Source organism: Diceros bicornis, chromosome 5 (assembly GCF_020826845.1).
Source record: "Diceros bicornis minor isolate mBicDic1 chromosome 5, mDicBic1.mat.cur, whole genome shotgun sequence".
Taxonomy (NCBI): Eukaryota; Metazoa; Chordata; class Mammalia; order Perissodactyla; family Rhinocerotidae; genus Diceros; species Diceros bicornis.
Genome location: NC_080744.1, coordinates 90,271,555 through 90,290,388, shown reverse-complemented (window position 1 = coordinate 90,290,388; position 18,834 = coordinate 90,271,555). Strand labels below are relative to the sequence as shown.

Genomic DNA, 18,834 nt, shown 5'->3' with positions numbered 1-18,834 from the left:
TTCCTTCTTGCCAAATCCTGAGTAGACTAAGATCTTCCTTCTTTGAACATCCTGCCATTATAGTATTTATCTTATTGGTTTACATGCCGATGTGTGCATAGATCTGTAAGCTCCTTGAGGGCAAGGACTATGTACTTTCATCTCAAAGCCCACACATCTCTGCTGAAAATAAATGCCCCAAAATACTTACTGAATGAATAAATGGTTAAAACAGTGCAACTCAGACAAACTAAAACAACAGTGTTCATTCATTTAGCTGGCACTTATTGAATACCTACTATGTACCACCTGAAAGAAATTCAGACCTAATTTATAATAATTCACTTCTTTTAAATGGCAGTATATTGTTTTCTAGCCATTTTTCTCACTGGATCTGTTGAATATAATTAATGATCACATAAGATGTAATATTAAAATAGTACTTAATTGAACTTAGACAGAAAGCCTCCAATCTATTCCCATCCTGCAATCTCTGCCTAAATTCTTAAAAGCAGCCAGCTTTACATGGCTACACATCTGCGTAATGGCTTCCTTTTGACCCTTTTCTTTCCAGCTAATATATTGGCTTTTCTCTGCTAAATAAGCACATCCCTAGACACGGCACCCCCTCACAACCCCACAGAAAAAGCAGAATATGTTTCCTCCTCCCACGTGCTTTATAATTTGTGGCGTCTGAGTGTGGAATCAATCCTTGAAGAATTTTGTAATGGCCTATTAGCAATATCACTTCCCTCAAAGCAAAGGGTAATGGTCAAAAAGGTCTCTACTGATAAGTCTTTTTGCGCCTCCCCCCAATTCTTCAAATCCCCTCTCCCACATATTTGTGGGCAGTTACAGTATTGTAAGGAGGGTATGATGTACAGGAAGATAGAAACTTCTTTGCAAAGGCTCTTTGCTGAGTCAGGCTGAGCTAGAAGATTAACTTCTATGGAAAGTGAAAGTTCCAAAGAGCCTGCCTCCGGTCTCCAGAGGGAAAATGAGGGCAAGTCCGTGGAGAGGTATGGGCAGTGCAGACTTCAGCAGATAAAGATGGAAGTGGAATTTCTGTAGAGAACCTTCACCAGATCGAAGTGGTGCATGTAGGGCCATCCCAGGATATGCAGGGCCCAGGAAGTTTTGTTTTGTTTTTTTGGAGCCTCTGTCTATACAAATAATTTGATGCACCCAAAATCAGCATGTCAGCAATGTTCTGTTTATCATCTCGTGTCATGCTGAGGAAGCAATATTGCACCAGACAACAAAGTGATCTGCTTGCCAGGCTGTCCTCCCTGAATCAATGACTGGCCGTGGAATCTCAGGACAACCCCATATGCATGTGTTCTGGAGTCCTCCTCCTTAAGGTATCTGGTCCACCTCACTCAGGTGGCAGGGGTTCAAAGAGCACCCCTAGGGGGAGAAACAGAGACCAGGAGCCCTGCCTGGATGGCACTGCCTACCCTAGCCCATCTCAGGCACCAGAGGAGGACTTTATACATTTCAAGGAAGGTCTCCAAAGTGCAGGGCCTCCTGAGGCACAGGGCCCAGAGCAGAGGCCCTTCTCGCTTCAACTCTAAGGGCATTTCTGGATAAAAGCATTATGAGAACATTTCCATAGAACAGGAAGCTGGCCCATTTCACAAGCCCAATACTGGGTCAGAAAGTTCCTACCACACTGCATTGTTATTGTTGCCATAGACTGTTAGGAACTTGAGAACAGGGCCCACCTTCTGTTGTTTTCAAACCGCTATGCCTGCACCAAGACAGACACATAGAATGCTGTCAAATAAATGTTAAAAGTTCTAGTTCAGGGCATGTTTGATTTGCATTATGCAGTAGAGCACCTTAGAGAAATGAATAGTATCTTGAAATTAGGATAGAAGGCTTAGTTCAACCTCTCTGGGTTTCAATGATGTCATCTTAAACTAAAGGAGTTAGACTAACAGATCCTTAAGGACCTTCCAACTTTAGATCCTATGACTTGAATATCTATGACTGGCCCTAATCAGGGAGAGATCACTGGCTTCTTAAGAAGATGAAAGGGATTTAAACCCACAAACCTATTTGCCCAAGGTTTAATACGTAGGAAACTATTCATTCCATAGCTACAGGCTTGGAGTCAGGTGGCGAAGGCACTAATCACTCTGTCACTAAGTTGATCCTGTGTTGTCCACTCCAATATCAGTACTTGTGAGGCTGGGGTGGAATTTTTTTGCTCCTGATCCAAGGTATTTGAGTCCAAGTGATCTGGAGCACACAGCTTCTGAACCCCCAATGTGAGCCCATGCCCTGGAGACCACAGATTCTAATTATATTGAATAAAGAGCTGCAAAAGTCACGAAGCCATTAATAGAGGAATAAAGGGAACTGAACACCCAGGGAGAAATTCAGTATCTATTTTGAGAAATAGAAAAATTTGCTTCTTTGTCTCAGTGACAAAGTAGCTGAGTCACCCAATCACTTGTGATCTCAGGGAACCCATTAGCTTTGGTTGAGTCTCCACTCATCTATCAGCTACTAGGATCAGATAAAGTGGAATGGTGTGATGGTTGGAGAAAGCCCAGAAGGCCTGGCTCTGGGAAAACATAGTGATATGTAGGGAGGGAAAAGAAGTGCAGGACATTTTTTATAGCTCATAAATTGAAGATGAAATCACCATAAAGAGCTGCCAATGAAGCAATGCCCAGTAATCCTGCACTCAGGCAAAGCTCAAATGCCAGACATGCCCTGAGATCGGGCCTTTGAAGGGAGAAGATAACCTAAAACTATTCCAAGCACAAGGAGCTACTGGGACAGACAACACGAGACTAAGCTGAAGAATTTGCTGATGAGGCTTGGTAAAGACCCAACACATCCATCTCCTCCTGTTGCCAAGGTGTTTAAGCCCAAGTAGATCACACAGTCTCTGAACCCCACGGCACAATAGCAGCCCAGGCCCCCAGAACCCCTGAGCCTGAAGAGTATAAATCATAGCATGAGAACCCTGCTGAAAACCTGACAGGACATTGAGGGGGTGGGAATATTGGAGATGCTGTCCTTTGTGAGGGTGAGACTAGCATGGTCCTGAACAACACACTTCCTGACTTCCTGTGTTCTTGGGAAAGCTCCGAAAAACTGAAGGTGAGGAATGAAGGAAGCATCTCAGCCTGTGGACAGTCCTGAGTCCTCTTTTTCAAAGTGTGATACATTGGTCAGGGAATACAATGAAGTTGAAGGACCAGCCTCTGCTAGGGAGACTCAACCGACTTCTGACTGACTGATGTTTTTGAGGCGAGGCAAGGCAAGCCAGCAGAGTGTAAAATCCTAGGAGATACGCTGATAACAGCAACTGATGGCTCAGCTTCTAATGTTAGGTTAAATATTATGGTGTGAGGATCCAACAGGATCAGAGGGAATTGGCCATGCCTTAGAAATGGTCAAGCGGACGCACAGTGGAAATGGCCATTATTATTGCCAAAACCCTGAGGCTCATCCTGGAAATGAGGGAACAAAGGTACAGCTCCTAGCAGAAGGTTTTGAGACATGGAACAAACACAAGCTTTTCTAAGGTTACAGGATGAGTCAGTCACAGACAAGCAATCCATCTTTGCCTTAATAAATTTTCCTACTTAGTGAATCTGGACAGCTCAAAGACAGCTCTGGTGCAGATAAACAAACTTGTCCACAGTAGAACAAGCTAGCCACAGCTAGCTCACCCTGACCCAGGGTCATTTCTCCCTCCCTATGTCTATAAAAAGCTCCCCCATAAATTCCGAAGCCCCAGCTGAAACAATTACAAAACCAAATACTGAAAGCCTATCTCAAATAATAAGCAAAGTTTTTGTGTGAATGCTGCCCCTCACACCCCCTCGAACTCAGATCTTTCTCTTTTGCCAATCTTGGTCAGTTCCCCATACAACTCTAAGAGACAAAAGACTCTAAGTTCTCCTTCCCTCCAGTGAGTGAGACTGTTCTCTTTCAAGCTGATGGTTGCTGCCTCTCACTCTCTTACAATGAGTTCTCTTCCAGAAGGCACCTCAGTCCCTCATGCAATAGAATTCCGCGTTGGCCTGTCACATCATTTCCCAAACATGTCTAGACATGATGGAACCTCATATGTGGAGTTGGCTTGGGATAAAGGAAGAATAAGGTAATAAATACGAAGTACCTACTATTGCACACCGTAACTGCTAGCTTTTATTTACAAAATATGTTTTAACTGAATAATTTCTTTTGAATTGAATTAAGAGCCTATCATTGTCCAAGCACTTGGGTAGGCCTTATGGAGAACAGAAAGATAAATATAATTTGATTTCTACCTTTAGGAAGGTTAGAATTGCGAGGAGAGAGAAAACACACAGATCAATATAGTACAGAGTTAAATCTGAAATATGCCAAGGGAAAATATGAACAAAGCGCCAGAGAAGCACTGAGGAGGGAAGATTTCTTCTGTCTGGTGAGGTGGAGCAGGCATCACCAGGTGGGGCCAGAAGAATGGGGAGAATGTCTACCATTCAATAAGGCAGCCATGCCATTCCAGACGAAGGGAAGCACATGAAGAAAGATCTGCACAAGATAAGGCAGGCCACCTGCAGAGATAGTTGGCTAGAGAGATGAAAGGAGGAATAAAAGATAGGGATGGAAATGGAGTTTGGGACACATTCTTGATTGCTTTGAAGTCAGGGAAGACCAGTCAGAGGGCTGTGGGAGCAGTCCAAGTCTGAGAAGAACTGCTCAGACAAAGGTGACAGTCATGAGGGAACAGGTGCAAGCCAATACAAATATATGACAGTAAAACTGTGCCAGCATGGTGGGTATTTGGGAAGTGAGGAAGGCCTGAAATAACCGCCTCCTCTGGGAGTGAGGGCTGGCACAAGGCCACAGAGGGTTAGTGGCATTGTTCTGCATGCCCCTTCTCCCTAGAAGGTGTGCAGTTGGGGCTTCTGTCATAAATCTTGCCCTGAGTACTATCTGGAGAGAAGGCTTCATCGGAGGACAGCTGCACAACTAATTTTAGGTTTGTGCTAGAGAAGTAGGGCAGGTTTAATTTACAGGGCAAGGAGGGGTCATAGTGACACAACACTGGGCATCTGCTCCTACAAAGGCATGCAGAATAACTCTCCCATAGCTTGCTAGTGTTTGGAGGATGATACTCAGTAGAGTTATTCATGTCCCCTAAAATGTTATTTCATCCCCTTTCTGGAAGACCCCTTCAAACCCACAGGTTCTGGTACCCAAGTGGAGTTGAGTAGGACTCATTTGGGGACATCTTAGTTACCATTTGAGGGATAGAGTTCATGGGAGAAGATGAGTACCTGCAAAAACTTCCCATCTGCATGTTCCCCTCTAGTTCTGCTGCCTGATCTGAGGCAGGCAGCCAAGTATCCAGTAGAATTTGTATTAATAATGATTAACAATTAATACATCAAAGCTTACACAATTTTTACACATTATTTCCTAATGCCCGTGACAAATCTAAGAGGTAGAACTTGATAGTCACACTTTGAGAAATGTGAAAGTTCAGTTAAGAAAGGTTAAATGATTCCACAAGGAACCAGTTAGAAAGAGGCTACAATGCAGATTTTCCGATTTCAGCCCCTTTGTTCTTATCTTGCCTGTGGAGGCTGGGACCAAGGTAGAAAACAAGGCAGTGTTGGGAAAGAATTCTAAAGCAAAGGGAACAGACACTTATTTAGCCTTTGAGAGGAAATAGCCATTCAATTGAGGAGAAAGACTCCCCTATCATTAAGCAAATTGTTCCATGAGTATGAGCCATTTAGACGGTAACAGAAATTTAAACAAACTTTAACCGCTTATGATTGTCTTACATATGGTGGTTTAGAAATAAAATGCTGGAAAGTGACTGTATAAGACACTCCAGTGGTGCTTTAAGAGCTAAGGCTCATGTATCAGACAGCGTTTAAATCCCAGCTCTTTCACTTAAATCCCAGCATGTTACTTAACTTCTTTCAGCTCCAATTTTGTTTTCCCTGTAAAATTGGGGACAGAAATAACACCTGCCTCACAGAGGAGACGAGAGCATCAAATGATATAGTGCATGCTAAGAGCTTAGCACAGGACAGGGCACATAATAAACATCACGGCAATGACAGCTATGTTGTAATGGCTGGTGGGAAAGCCTCTCCTCTGTGGAGGTTTGGTTTTAACTTGGCATTTGGCCCAAGAAGGGGAATCAACTTGCCCAAATTTTACAGAACAGACCAGAAATGCGGAAATATATCTGAGGTCCCTGAAAGGTTCCTTTTGTCATTGGAAACATCCACCTCTGTTAATCCCTGGTGTTTCTTTCCCATTTTCCCATGGCAGCTTGATCAGCTCTGTGCCTGAATTCAGCTCCCTTTGCAGGAGAAAAAGAGCAATAGACATAGCAACTAGCGTGAGGCTCTGAGAAGAGGGCTTCTCTGCTTTGTTGCTTAATCCCCCTAGCTAGGACTGAATGGGAAGACAATAAAAGCTATCAGGACTCCAGAAGGGAGGGGCCTCCTGCCAAGGTTAGCTGGCAAGGGCTTCCTAGAGAAGCCCTCCAATAACATGGCACCCGAGTGGCAAAGAAGAGATGACTGAGTGCGATTCATATGTGGATGGGCCCTACAGACATCACATAGATTTTCACTTAATGTAGGAGGAATAACCACATATTCCTGAGCTGCCAAACAGATGAATGGAAACAGCAGCAGATTAAAATAGGCCTTGTGAATAGGGCAAAAAGATAAAGTTCATGGTTTGGTGATCAAAAAAAATGTTAAGACTGTAGATGTGAGCAGCTAAGGTCTCCACCCTATGCTAAAAACCAGACATATGCAAATCATACATATCCAAATGGATATAAATGGAAGTTTAAGATGGAAATAAAGTATAATTACAGAAAAATCAGGAAAGTTAATTTTTTGTCATTGAGTTTGTGACTGAAGTGTTGTCCTTACTAGATGAGGATCCTTTGGTAGAATTTAGTTGAATCTCATTTTCCAATATGTTTGCACTCTAGAAGAGAGTTTTCTAAAATGAGGTACATAGAATACTGACTCCCCAAAAAAGATGGTCTCCAAACAAAAATAGTTCCTTGGCCAAATCCATTTTGGAACAGAGTATGCTATGTACCCATCTTGGATATTCTGAATGTGTGTTGGCTTTACAAAGGCTCTGAGAAGTCGTATAGTAAAGAAATCCACCTAACTTTGTTTAACCCAGTACTTCTCAATATATTTGATGAGGAACTTTTTTTTTACTGAGATGTAACACATTTCACTCTAAGAAATTCTGGCACAGAGAGCTGCAGGTGAGAATGGATGATAATGGCGTTACTGTGGTGACCCAAGAGAAAAATAATCAGGTGGAACATGAGCCTAAGATTGATGCTGGAATGCAGAAAATATCATGGCTGGGCATGGAAATTCTACTTTGCCAAACGACCCCATATATCTTGGAAATTGGCTGAATTTTTTCTAATATTCTTTCAAGGTCCTAGCTGAGTCACTCCCATAAATGATAGATCTTAATGGTTCTGAATATCTCTAAAGCTTTCATGTCTAACCATCTCCCTTTTTAAGTCTGTGATTCACTCCGCTCCAGCAAACAGAGCCAGAGAGAATGGGCTGAGTTTCATTTTCCAATCACAAAAATACGTTTCAAAACCGGCACACAACCATGATGGACTACTGTAAAGCCCAGATTTCATATCAGAAATTTAATTGGCTGACTCTTTAGAGACCCTGAGTGAGAAGCATCACCTTTCCCTATCATTTCTGGACTGTCTTTTAAGGACTAAACTCACTATCGTGGAGTTGCTCTGAGTAAAGGGGAGATCTGAGGTCTTCAGGCAAAAAACATAGGCTTTCGAGTCAGGAAGATCTGGATTCAAATCCCAACTCTGCCATTTTCTATTGTTGTGACCTTGGATAAGGCTCTCTCCACATTTTAGTTTCCTCATCTGAAAATGAGGATAATAGTATACCCATTCAGAGTTGTTGTGAGGATTAGAGGAAATGACGCATGGGTGGGGAGAGACGCAAGTTGAGGTAGGATAAAGTCATTGTGCCATATATACAAGGGGGAAGTCATCACTCAGCTGAACTGGAAGCACCATGAGAATATATTTGAGGCCATCTCCATTTCTGTATCTATTACAAAGAGGGCAAATGTACTTTAAAAATTGCTCTGTACCTGATTATTCGGCTGCGCTTCTGGGTATAAGGGGTGATGACCTTGAAAAGCAGTTCCATCGCTCCATTAATTCCCAGCATGGCTCCCGTGGTGACTGAGAAAGACAAAAGCACAGTAGTTAGTGAACCATCTGAACCAAGCATTATTTTCAGCGCTACAGGGTGAGCCTAAAAGATAGAGGAGGTCCGTGACCATCCTTGCCAGAGGCAACTTAAAAGCAAAAAAACTCTGTGGTCTTTTTGTCCCTGGCTTGGAAGTTACGATCACCTGAAAAGCACACATTATCTTCTTACACCGTCTTCTTCTCAAAGGGGGCCCCAGCCACGACATTATGTTTTTCATTTTCTGATGGCCCACTACACTTCTCCACTGTAGTCTTAATTAGAATAGTCAAGGCAGTTACTGAGCAGAAGCCTTTTCTGTAGATCTTTGAGTTTCTGGCAATGACTTCAATCCAAGCTGTTTCACCCACCACCAGCTTCCCAAACGATGCATACACACATGCACATACACGCATGAACACACATAGGCACACACACTGCCAGTATCTTACAAAACACTTGCTTAGACATATTCTGCCACCTGGAGACTTCACAATGAAGAAAAGTCACAAGAGGATGAGTTAAGGTTCAATACAACTTGGATTGACTCCTTTCAAACTTTAAGGAGCAACCTAATAAAGAAGAAAGCTCCCTTTCTTTTCCACCCTGGTTCCAAGTTCCCCTACAAATTTTGTACTTGGACCTCCCATGACTGAGGCTAAGACTTGACTATGCTTCTATCAATTAAAATATCAAAGGAAGAATCAGTTCTTCCTGCTCAGAGGTAACTAGCCTGGGAAATTTTTACTTTTTTGCCCAATTGGATGGTTATTAAGACATAGTCATAGATTTGAATGACAGAAAGAAACTCAAAGGGGTATCTGGTCAGCCAGTGGCTTCAGATAAGTATTTAGGACACAAAATCTCTGGATGCTGCTCTCATCTGCAATGATGCTCCAGCCTCTCTGCAATATCCCCAGTACCTCACTGCACTCAGATCCCTTTAAGAAGAGCTCTGGTCATGTCGGAAAAAAAAAAAAGAGGAATCCACAGGATACAAAATAGAGGCAGTTCGGCAGGGGGCAAAAATTTCAGCGAGAGAAGGAAAGAAAGTCATCTTCCAAGGTATGACTCTCTTTTCCCTTTCCTCCACTGCGTTGATGTGGTAAAACAGAGACCTAGGGGGGCCGCCCGGTGGCGCAAGCGGTTAAGTGCCCGCTCTCCGCTGCGGCGGCCCGGGGTTCGCTGGTTCGGATCCCGGGCACGCACCGACGCACTGCTTGGCAAGCCATGCTGTGGCGGCGTCCCATATAAAGTGGAGGAAGATGGGCACAGATGTTAGCCCAGGGCCGTCTTCCTCAGCAAAAAAAAAGAGGAGGATTGGCGGATGTTAGCACAGGGCTGATCTCCTCACAAAAAAAAAAAAAAAAAAAAAAAAAAAAAACAGAGACCTAGGAATGCCTTCTGCTTTGGGCCTGCTTTGTTCCCAGAAACATAAGGGAGAACAAAGAGGTCATGGAGAAGCAAAGAGAGAGAGAAACAAGGGAGGCTTATACTGGCTTGCTCCAAGCCTTGGGAAAGGAGGATAAATGGAAATCTGAAGACTTTAATATAGTTCATCCCAGTACAGTCCACCAGAGAGAGACTGAGGCTGATGTCTTAGCTGTTACAAGGAGCGCATGTTCCTAAAACATCCTCTATGCAGATGTCCCCCGAGGCTAGTACAGGCAGTAATTGCCTGGCCCAAAATTCGGGGGTTGGCATCCTAGTCCTTCCCATCAATCTTCCACTCTCGTGGCTACTAACTCAGTCCTTACTTCTAAATTGGGAAAACACGCTGGAGCAATCTCTTGACAAAGAATTCAGCAAAATTCTAGTATGAAGTAGAGTTAGGGAAGAAATAGTTTTAAGAGCAGGGATTATAACATGGAAGACTTTAGACTTGGAATTGGGAGAGGATAACAATAAGAAATCCTCACTGCGTTCTTCCAGGCTGGGAGCCTGCCCAAGGTTAGACCTCTGGCAGCTCTTTAAACATCCCCATTGACCATCAGAGAGCTGCCTAAGTGTTCATTGGCTGTCACAGAGCCATTATGGTTGCAGCCAACTCCTTCTGCAGATAGGAGCTGTTTAGAAAGCTTGCTAGAACATTCAACAGTGGCTAATAATTGATCAAAGAAAGAGCATTTCATAGGCTTTGTGAACTCTGCTTGCCTCTCATCAGTAAAGTCAATGTATAGAGAGTGATAGTGTAATTTTTTAAATATCCTATGAAACAGTTAATTGGTACAATAAATGTCGTCTTAGAATATGAGACAAATGGCCACCTCCTCGCATCCACAGGCAAATCCCAGCATTTTTCAGAGCCCCCTGCTGAAGGATTCTTCAAGATCTCTATAACCAATATACATAATAAGGAAGGTAAGTTATTCAGCCCAATTATTCTTTAGGAAACCAAAATGAGATACTTCAAATCTTGTGCTGCTGGCAAGCTCCAAATGGGGTTAGCACACCTGGCTACTCGTTAATAAGAATTGTCCTTTACATAAAGCCACAGCTCCTCACTTAGAGATGGGTTTTATTAAAGATAGGTTTGTATGGATCCTTTCAACCTTTCTCAAACACTCTCTGATTTTCTGGTCAACATATATGAGGGTGAGTGGAGGTTCTGTCTGTGAACATGGAGTCAAGACTCTACCTCATTATTCCCTAGAAATACCCTCTCATTATGGGTCCTCCAGGTTTATTAATGGAATCAACCAATAAAATACGTTCCTACTATTTTAGTAGTTCTGAGGATAGTTAGGGGAGAAGTCACCTACTTACTCCCTTCATGTGTGTTCTTATTATTTCAGAGGACTAAGGGAAAAGAGTAGAGCAGAGAGAGGAAACTGATACTTATTGAGCAACTACTATGTGACCAGCATCTCTGTGATCGTTATCTGACTCATCCCATCTATGAGCTCTTATCACTACTATAATGGTACAAAGGAAGAAATTGACGTTAAACAGGTTAAGTGCCCATGTCATATGACTCTTAAGGAATAAAATCAGAGTCAAACCCAGGTCTTCCTGGCTCTAAGCCCTCTCTTTCCTCTAGAGAGCATTATATCAAAATAATTGTCGCTCTCATTCTGCAAGAAAGGACTCAGAAAGAAGAAATAAAAGTCTGTGCTCATTATATGTGAGAGAGGAAGAATAGAATCTAATCTATTAAAAAGAACCATCTCCGTATCAAGAGTAGAATAAACATGAATTTTGGAGTTAAAACTCAGCCCCCATGACTTATCTGTATGAACTCAGGCAATTACTTCACTCTTTTAAGCTTCATTTTCTTTTTCTTCACTGTAAAATGGCAGGTCTAAATACAGGATTTTTATGATCAGAAATAATCCAAATCAGGAGACGGCAAATAAACATCAACCCATATGCTACGATATATCTAGTTACCTGAAGGACTATGTTGAGGAACATTGTGAGATAAAATTTGATAAAGGAAGTTGTGATCAAGGAGTAATCTCAGGGATACAGTGGGGAGCTTTGTGATGTGAGGGTCATTCTCGATAGGTGTAACACATCGCACTGCACCTTGAGTATAAGGACTAAATAAAGTCTGCCCTCTCCTGCCATAGGTTTTGTTCACCTTGTAGTACTAATAGAGAGGCCTAGAGTACTATAATGCATCATTCCCAAGGGAAAACAATATTGACATCTAACTTCAGGAACAGGCTGAAGAGTTCTCCCTGGCTGAGCAGGAGATGAAGAAAAAACTTCTCACTGCCACCGCCTCTAGAACAAGAGGTTCCTCATGGTTTATTTACTTTGTCAGGACCGCATACGTGCTCCACCCAAACCCTACTTCCAACCACACCTCCAAATGGTTTCCAGATGTCCCAGTCCGGATCTGGAAGCCACCCCAGAGAGCCACAGTTGAGTCGCTTACCACTAGAGGCAAACACACGCAGAGCCCAGAGACAGTGGAGGAGGTTCTGGCTGTGCGACAGGTTTTTCCTGGCCAGAATCAATGTCACATCAAGTGCTTCCAACTCCAGTGCCTTCTGTCCAAACTTTTTGTCTAGAAACACAAATCAATCCTTCTTAGTTACACATTAATTCTGAATGTTGTACAACACATTGGGGAGAGGCAGGTAAAGATGGAGGAAGGAGGAAGATAACCATAGTCAATGAGACTTTTCAGATCTAGTAGGAAATGCTACTAAGTATGTCCCCATCCTGTCCTCCTTTGAACCAGGTGGCTCAGAAGAGTTAATTCAGGGTACAGGTATGGTCCATTATTCTTCAAGTAATATTTATGTGAAGCCTTATGGGCTGTATGACTCACATCCCATATATGTAAGGATGTTTCTGGTTGTCCTAAATCATGAACTACAGTTTAGTATAAACTTCTTCCTTTAAGACAGTTTTAGAATTAAAGATACTGAAATTACATAACATTCAAGTGCAGTGCATGGACCTTGATTGGATCCTTCTTCGAACATGTCTGTAAAAGACATGGGAACAGTTGGAGAAACTGGTATGAGTTTCTCCAAATGCAAGTATTTGCATAAATTATGCATGTATTGTTAATTTTGTTAGATTTGTGATCATGGTATTGTAGTTATACAGGAAAATGTCTCTTTTCAAAGAAATGCACTGGAAAGTATTTAGGAGCAAAATGCTATCTGTAATTTTCCTTAAAATATTTAAAATAAAAATAAATAAGTGAAGGAAATATGGCAAAATGTTAACAATGGTTAGATCTAAGCAATAGGTATATAAGAGTTCATCCTTCTATATGATAGAGAACTTTATAATAAAAACTGAAAATACAATTTAAGAAAATAAAATTTTATCCCCAAATTTCTCTAAATTATTGATCCAAATAACCTGATATTTAGTGTTGCAGGTAAGTCATTATCATTTTAATAATTAGTAAATAAGCATAAAAAATAAGGGGAAAGTACATTTTATTCTATGTTCCTGGCTCCCACTATGGTAACAGGTGACGGTGCCACCTGTCACATTTGTTTGTGTCCTTTCCAAAGTGCAATGCCCAAATTATCATGTTTGCTTTCGCAGGACTATAATCACTATCAGAGTCATCGCAGATGGAAATGAGTAAAACAGAGACAATATTCTAAACCTGGTATACTAATATTTGCCTCTGGACCAAAGGACACTAGCAAGGAGATTGTGACTAAACTCATATGACCCATTACCTTCCTCATAAAAAGAGATATCTATCCAGCCTCATTCATGAGGAGCCAACCTCATTTCTGTTCTGTTCAGGTCAGCCCCAGACAGCTTGAATGTCAACGTCAAGGAATACAATCTTTCAACGGCAGAAGCTGTGGTGACGTAATTATGACAATAGTACTACCGAGGTCCATAACTTGAAAATCACTGCTCTGGTGCATCTCGCATCTCTCTTTCTCCTATGAAACCTACATAACTCTTGTTTGTCACACCTCTGGCCTCACATGTTAAGCAGGTGACATGCAACCTCACTTAATCCTTACAGCAGCCCTGGAATTAAGTACTGATACCTCCATTTTCAGATGAGGACCCAACGGTTCGGAAAGTTTAAGTAACTTGCTCAGGTCACACAGCTAATAAGTGTCAAGGCCAGGCCTAAAACCCAGATCTGACTTCCTAGCTTACACCGTTTACAACTAGGGTATATATATCATGTTTCTTTGGGTCTTTTCCTGGAGTTCACTTGGCCCTCTCTTTGCTGACTTCTTCTCATCCTTCAAGTTTGGGTTCAGTGTCACCTCTCCCTGACTACACCACCTTACAGGAGCACCACCCTTTCTTTCCCTTATAGCTATCATCTAGTTAACTATCATAGTCTGTTATCATCTAGTTAATTATTTACTTTCTGCTCTTCCCCACTTGAATGTAAGCTCCATGAGAGCAGGCCCCTTATCTGTCGTGGTCACCATGGTGTTCCCAGTGCCTAGAACACCTAGGAGACATGTAGCAAATACCTATTGAGTATCCAATGAATGAATTTTTTGGCTTTTGTCTGAAACATGCTCATGCAGGTGCTGGCTGATGCCTCAGTCTCAGTCACTATTTGTGGACTGTTGAATGGACTCAAAGCAGAGATCCAAACATGGAAAGGAAGGAGTACCCCAGAGCCCCTGTGCCCTTGGCTGCCACTGCCTGCACTGGACATCAAGAGTCCACCTTTCAGAGGCCCTGAGCTTCTCGACTGTGACCTATATAAGACTGCACACAATTGGAGCTTAACTGTTATGACTAGTTCCCAATGTTTACATGCATCCTGAGAGCCCAAGCCTTTTAAAGTGTGCTCCAAGAAGTTCTAGGGTTTTAGGGAGGTGGTTCAGGGTCTTCTATGATGAAAGAGAAATGGTTATGGAGCGTGAGTGGAAAGAATTCTAGGCCCCTTCTTCCCTTCAGCTAGAGAAGCTTCGCTTCTGTGTGACTTATAGTACTGGGTTGAAAAATGTCTCTCAAGAATTGATGTCCACTTGGAACCTCAGAATGTTATCTTATTTGGAAATAGGGTCTTTGAGGATTTAGTTAAGACAAGGTCACACAGATTTGGGTGGGCCCTAAATCCAATGACCAATGTGCTTATAAGAAGAGAGGACACAAAGAAAGACACACAAAGTAGAAGGCCATGTGAAGATGAAGGCAGAAATGGGAGTGATGTGCCTATAAGCCAAGAAAAAACAAGGATTGCTGAAAACAACCAGAATCCGGGAGAGAAGGCGTGGAAGAGACGCTCCCTCAGAGCCTTCAGAAGGAACTAATCCTGTCAACACCTTGATTTTGGACTTCTGGCCTCCATAAGTGTGAGAGAATAAATTTCTGTTGTTTTAAGCCACCTAGTTTGTGGTAATTTGTCACGGCAGCCCTAGGAAACTAATGCACTTATATAACGAACTTCCATGTAAGATGGTATTTGTAGAAATGTTTCATTACTTTTTAAGTGATTTAAAACTGCTTTGGAGTATCTCCCTTCTGCCCCACGTGTACCCCATGCCCCATGTAGCCCATGCCTGCTCTGGGCCCTCTCCAAAGCACCGTACCTTGGATTTGCTGACATCTGGGACAACACAATGACCTCTCCTATGGGGCTGGTCCTGCCATCACCACCAAGGGGTCCAGGCCCTCCCTGCTGCTGCCTCCCTGTACTTCGCCACAAGAGCATCCCAAATCACTCTCACGAAACCACCCCAGAAGTGCCTTTTCAGTCATCTTTGGCACAGTGGGTGTGGGTACCTCGTAGGCCAACTTTGGCCAGCAGTCGGAAGAGGGGCAAGAGAATGTCATAGTCTGGAGAAGCTGTCCTCGCTGTGTCCACCAGGGTCTGCAAAAGGGCTTCACTGCCACCTTTGCTGATCATGTAGCGAATCCTCCGGTCAGTACCTGAGGGGAAAGCAAAGGAGAGCTGAGCCACAAATAACCACCTATATTTCCTTGGAGCAGAAAGTAGGTCTCACAGCTAGAGACAGAGCAAGGATTGGTTCATTTCACCCCAGAAACCAAAATTGTGTAGTTTGTGAAGCAACTTGTGTAAAATTGTGCTATCAGGTAAGGGGCCGGGGTGGGGTGGGGGTTGTGTGTGAAGTGAGGAAATAATGGAATATTTAAGAACCTAGGTGTATTCCTCTGCAGCAGCTATAATAAATGGAGCCTAAAGTCCTCTTTCCTGAGAACCTGTTGAGTCGCAGTGTATGTGCGTGTACTTGTGTGTGCATGTATATAAATATGCATATAGGCTTACAGATAATCACATACTTAATAGAAGGGAAAATATCAGTGTCCCTCTGCTACAGGTTTGAATCATTTGTAACAAGGATTGGGATGATAGTTTATCTAGAATAATTTTATTGATGATACAATGACTTTTTGGTGCTGGCATTCAGTAATCAATGAGAGGAAAATATGGAAATAACCAGAGTAATCCTTGGAGAAACAAATGTCCAATCATCCTATCTAGGGAGTTTTGAAGAGTCTGCGGCTAGGATAAGGTATATTGGTCTCTCTACTTAAGAACAGTTTTCAACAGGGACCTCCCCGACCTTGGCCCAGGACAAGCTCAACAGCAGTGACTACATTTCAACTTGGAAGGAAATGTAGGTGCTTCTCTATGCACTGGGCGTGTTTGACCTAACCAATGTAGCCAACAGGGTGGGATATTATCAGCAAATAAGACCTCTGATATTTCACCCTAATGAAAAGTAGCATGCTCTACTAAAGGAGCAGTTACCAGCACCTATATCAGGAGAATGCCAAGGTTTCATTCTAAGGGTTTCAAACACCTCTGAGTTGAAGATGACACTACCCCAGAAGAAAGCGTCTTCACCTACAGAGGGAACCTCACTCAGAAGACTGCAGGGAAGTCACCCTGCCATTGGAGGGCAGCACAGCCTATGGGAAAACCTCAATATGAATGGACCCTTCCTCCTGAAACTGTAATCTGAGGCTCTGTAGCTTTGGAGTGACATTCATTTTGGTATTGTCTGTTTGGTGTCAATATTTCTTTCTAATGCAATGTGGCTGGCATACACAGAAATGAAAACTGAGTGACTGTTGGAATGTCCAAGAAGGCGTATTTACAGGACCCTTACATGGAAATGAGCTAACAGAGGCATGCTCCTGTTAGCCCAGCCACAATGGAAGGGAGCAGAGGAAGAAGGGTGGAATTGCTAGGGGCTGGCTCTCTCTGAGCACACACACAGACCCCTGGAGGTCCTCGGCCTCACAGAAGAGACACCATAGAATAACCACCCAGAGGCCAATTTCCTCTGGGTGGGTGACAAGACTGAAGAGCCCAAAGTATAATCCGCCCAGTTTACTCTGGGTCTTATTAACCTCAATGAAAACAGATGGGCTGGTGATTCTGTCTCTCACAGAAAACTGGAGCTGGAGCAAACCCCCAGGACACACAGGTTCCTGGGAGGCACCACAGCTGCATGGCCCCATGTCCACTATACGAGGGATGAGGGCATGGACTACTCACCAACAGAAAGCAGATCTCCGAGGACCTGGAGGATGGTCAGGGTGGACTCCCTGTCAGAGGAGCTCTGCAATGAAAACACAGGCAGCCATCTTTAAGAAGAAATGCAAAAGGAGGGAGGCGGTGTGGTCAGGGATGTACGTGGAAATGGCAGGGCTGAGCTTCCTTCCATTGAGAATGACTTCCTCCAAGAAAAAACAGCTGCAGGGTGCTCCTTCAATAATGACAATGAGCGGACTCACTGAGATAAGGCTCCCAAGGGCTTTGCTTCCATATTTACCCTTCAGGACCCCTCGTTGGGGACCCATTTTGTAATAACATTAGCAAGATGGGCAAAAGAATAAGCATTGATAATTTACACAGAAACAGCAAGTGAAAGGATCTTTGTGGGCCAAGTTAGTACAGTTTTGTTATTTCATTGGGTTTGGATTATTTTTAAATGCAAGAAAGAGAGTAGAAACAGAAATCCACTAAAATGTTCTGGTGGAAAGACTTCCCTGACTGATAAGGATGAATTTTTATTTTCTCAAGAGAAACCTAGGGTAGTACCAAATCTCTTATGTAGATGCTCTATGGGACCCTTGCAATGCTTGACACTTTACCCTTTGTTATACAGAACACCAAGGTTCAGAGAGACCTTGTTCAAGTCCCCTAAGGTGACCCATAGGGCAAAGCCTGAAGTACAGCTGAGGCCAGCTTCCTAAAAATCAGGCCAGTGGTCTTTGCACTATAATATGCTATTTGATTTTTAGATATCAAAAACTTATCTACTAGTTGCAAGTTTGTACCCTTAAATACCATCTCCCCAATTCCCCCACCCCTCCAGCCCCTGGTAACCACCATTCTACCCCTGTTTTTACAAATTCGACTTTATTAGATCCCACATACAGTATTTGTCTTTCTTTCTTTGATTTATCTGACTTAGCATAATGCCCTCAAGTTCCATCCATGTTGTTGCAAATGGCAGGATTTCCTTCTTTCTCATAGCTGAATAATATCCCATTATAGATTTTCTATATATATAAGGCATATATATATCTTCTTTACCCATTCATCTGTTGATGGACACTTGGGTTGCTTCAATATCTTAGCTATTGTGAAAAATGCTGCACTGAACATGAATGTGCATATAATTTCTTTGAGATACTGATTTTAATTCCTTTGGATATAGACCCAGGAGTCCTACGTTACACCACTCACCAAAATTAACTCAAAATGGATCAAAGATTTAAGTGTAAGATCTGAAATCACAAAACTCCTAGAAGAAATCATAGGGAAAAAAATCTCTGACGTTGGTTTTGGCAATGATTTCTTGACTAAGACACCAAAAGCACAGGCAACAAAAAATAAAATAAACAAGGGGGACTACATTAAACTAAAGAACTTCTACACAGCAAAGGAAACAATCAATAAACCGAAAAGGCAACCTATAGAATAGGAGAAAATATTCACAAATCTTTTATCTGATAAGGGACCAATATCCAAAATATATAAAGAACTCATACAACTCAAGAGCAAAAAAGCAAATAATCCAATTTAAAAATGGGCCAACGCCCTGAATAGACATTTTTCCAAAGAAAACATACAAATGGCCAATACGTATATGAAAAGATGCTCAACATCACTAGTCATCAGGGAAATGCAAATCAAAACCACAATGAA

At 42.5% G+C, this 18,834-nt stretch overlaps 1 protein-coding gene across 1 annotated transcript in view; it reads right to left on the bottom strand.

The window, feature by feature from the left end:
• Positions 1-17,234, bottom strand: part of AGBL1 (AGBL carboxypeptidase 1) — a 360,791-nt gene extending 343,557 nt beyond the window's left edge. Inside the window, exons 1-4 of the mRNA XM_058540551.1 lie at positions 17,176-17,234; positions 15,432-15,578; positions 12,121-12,252; positions 8,137-8,230 (exon numbers count right to left, since the gene is read on the bottom strand). Of these exons, the coding sequence (XP_058396534.1) occupies positions 8,137-8,230; positions 12,121-12,252; positions 15,432-15,555 (350 nt within the window). The 5' untranslated portion in view covers positions 15,556-15,578; positions 17,176-17,234. The remainder of the gene's footprint in view (positions 1-8,136; positions 8,231-12,120; positions 12,253-15,431; positions 15,579-17,175) is intronic.
• Between the last annotated feature and the right edge of the window lie 1,600 nt (positions 17,235-18,834).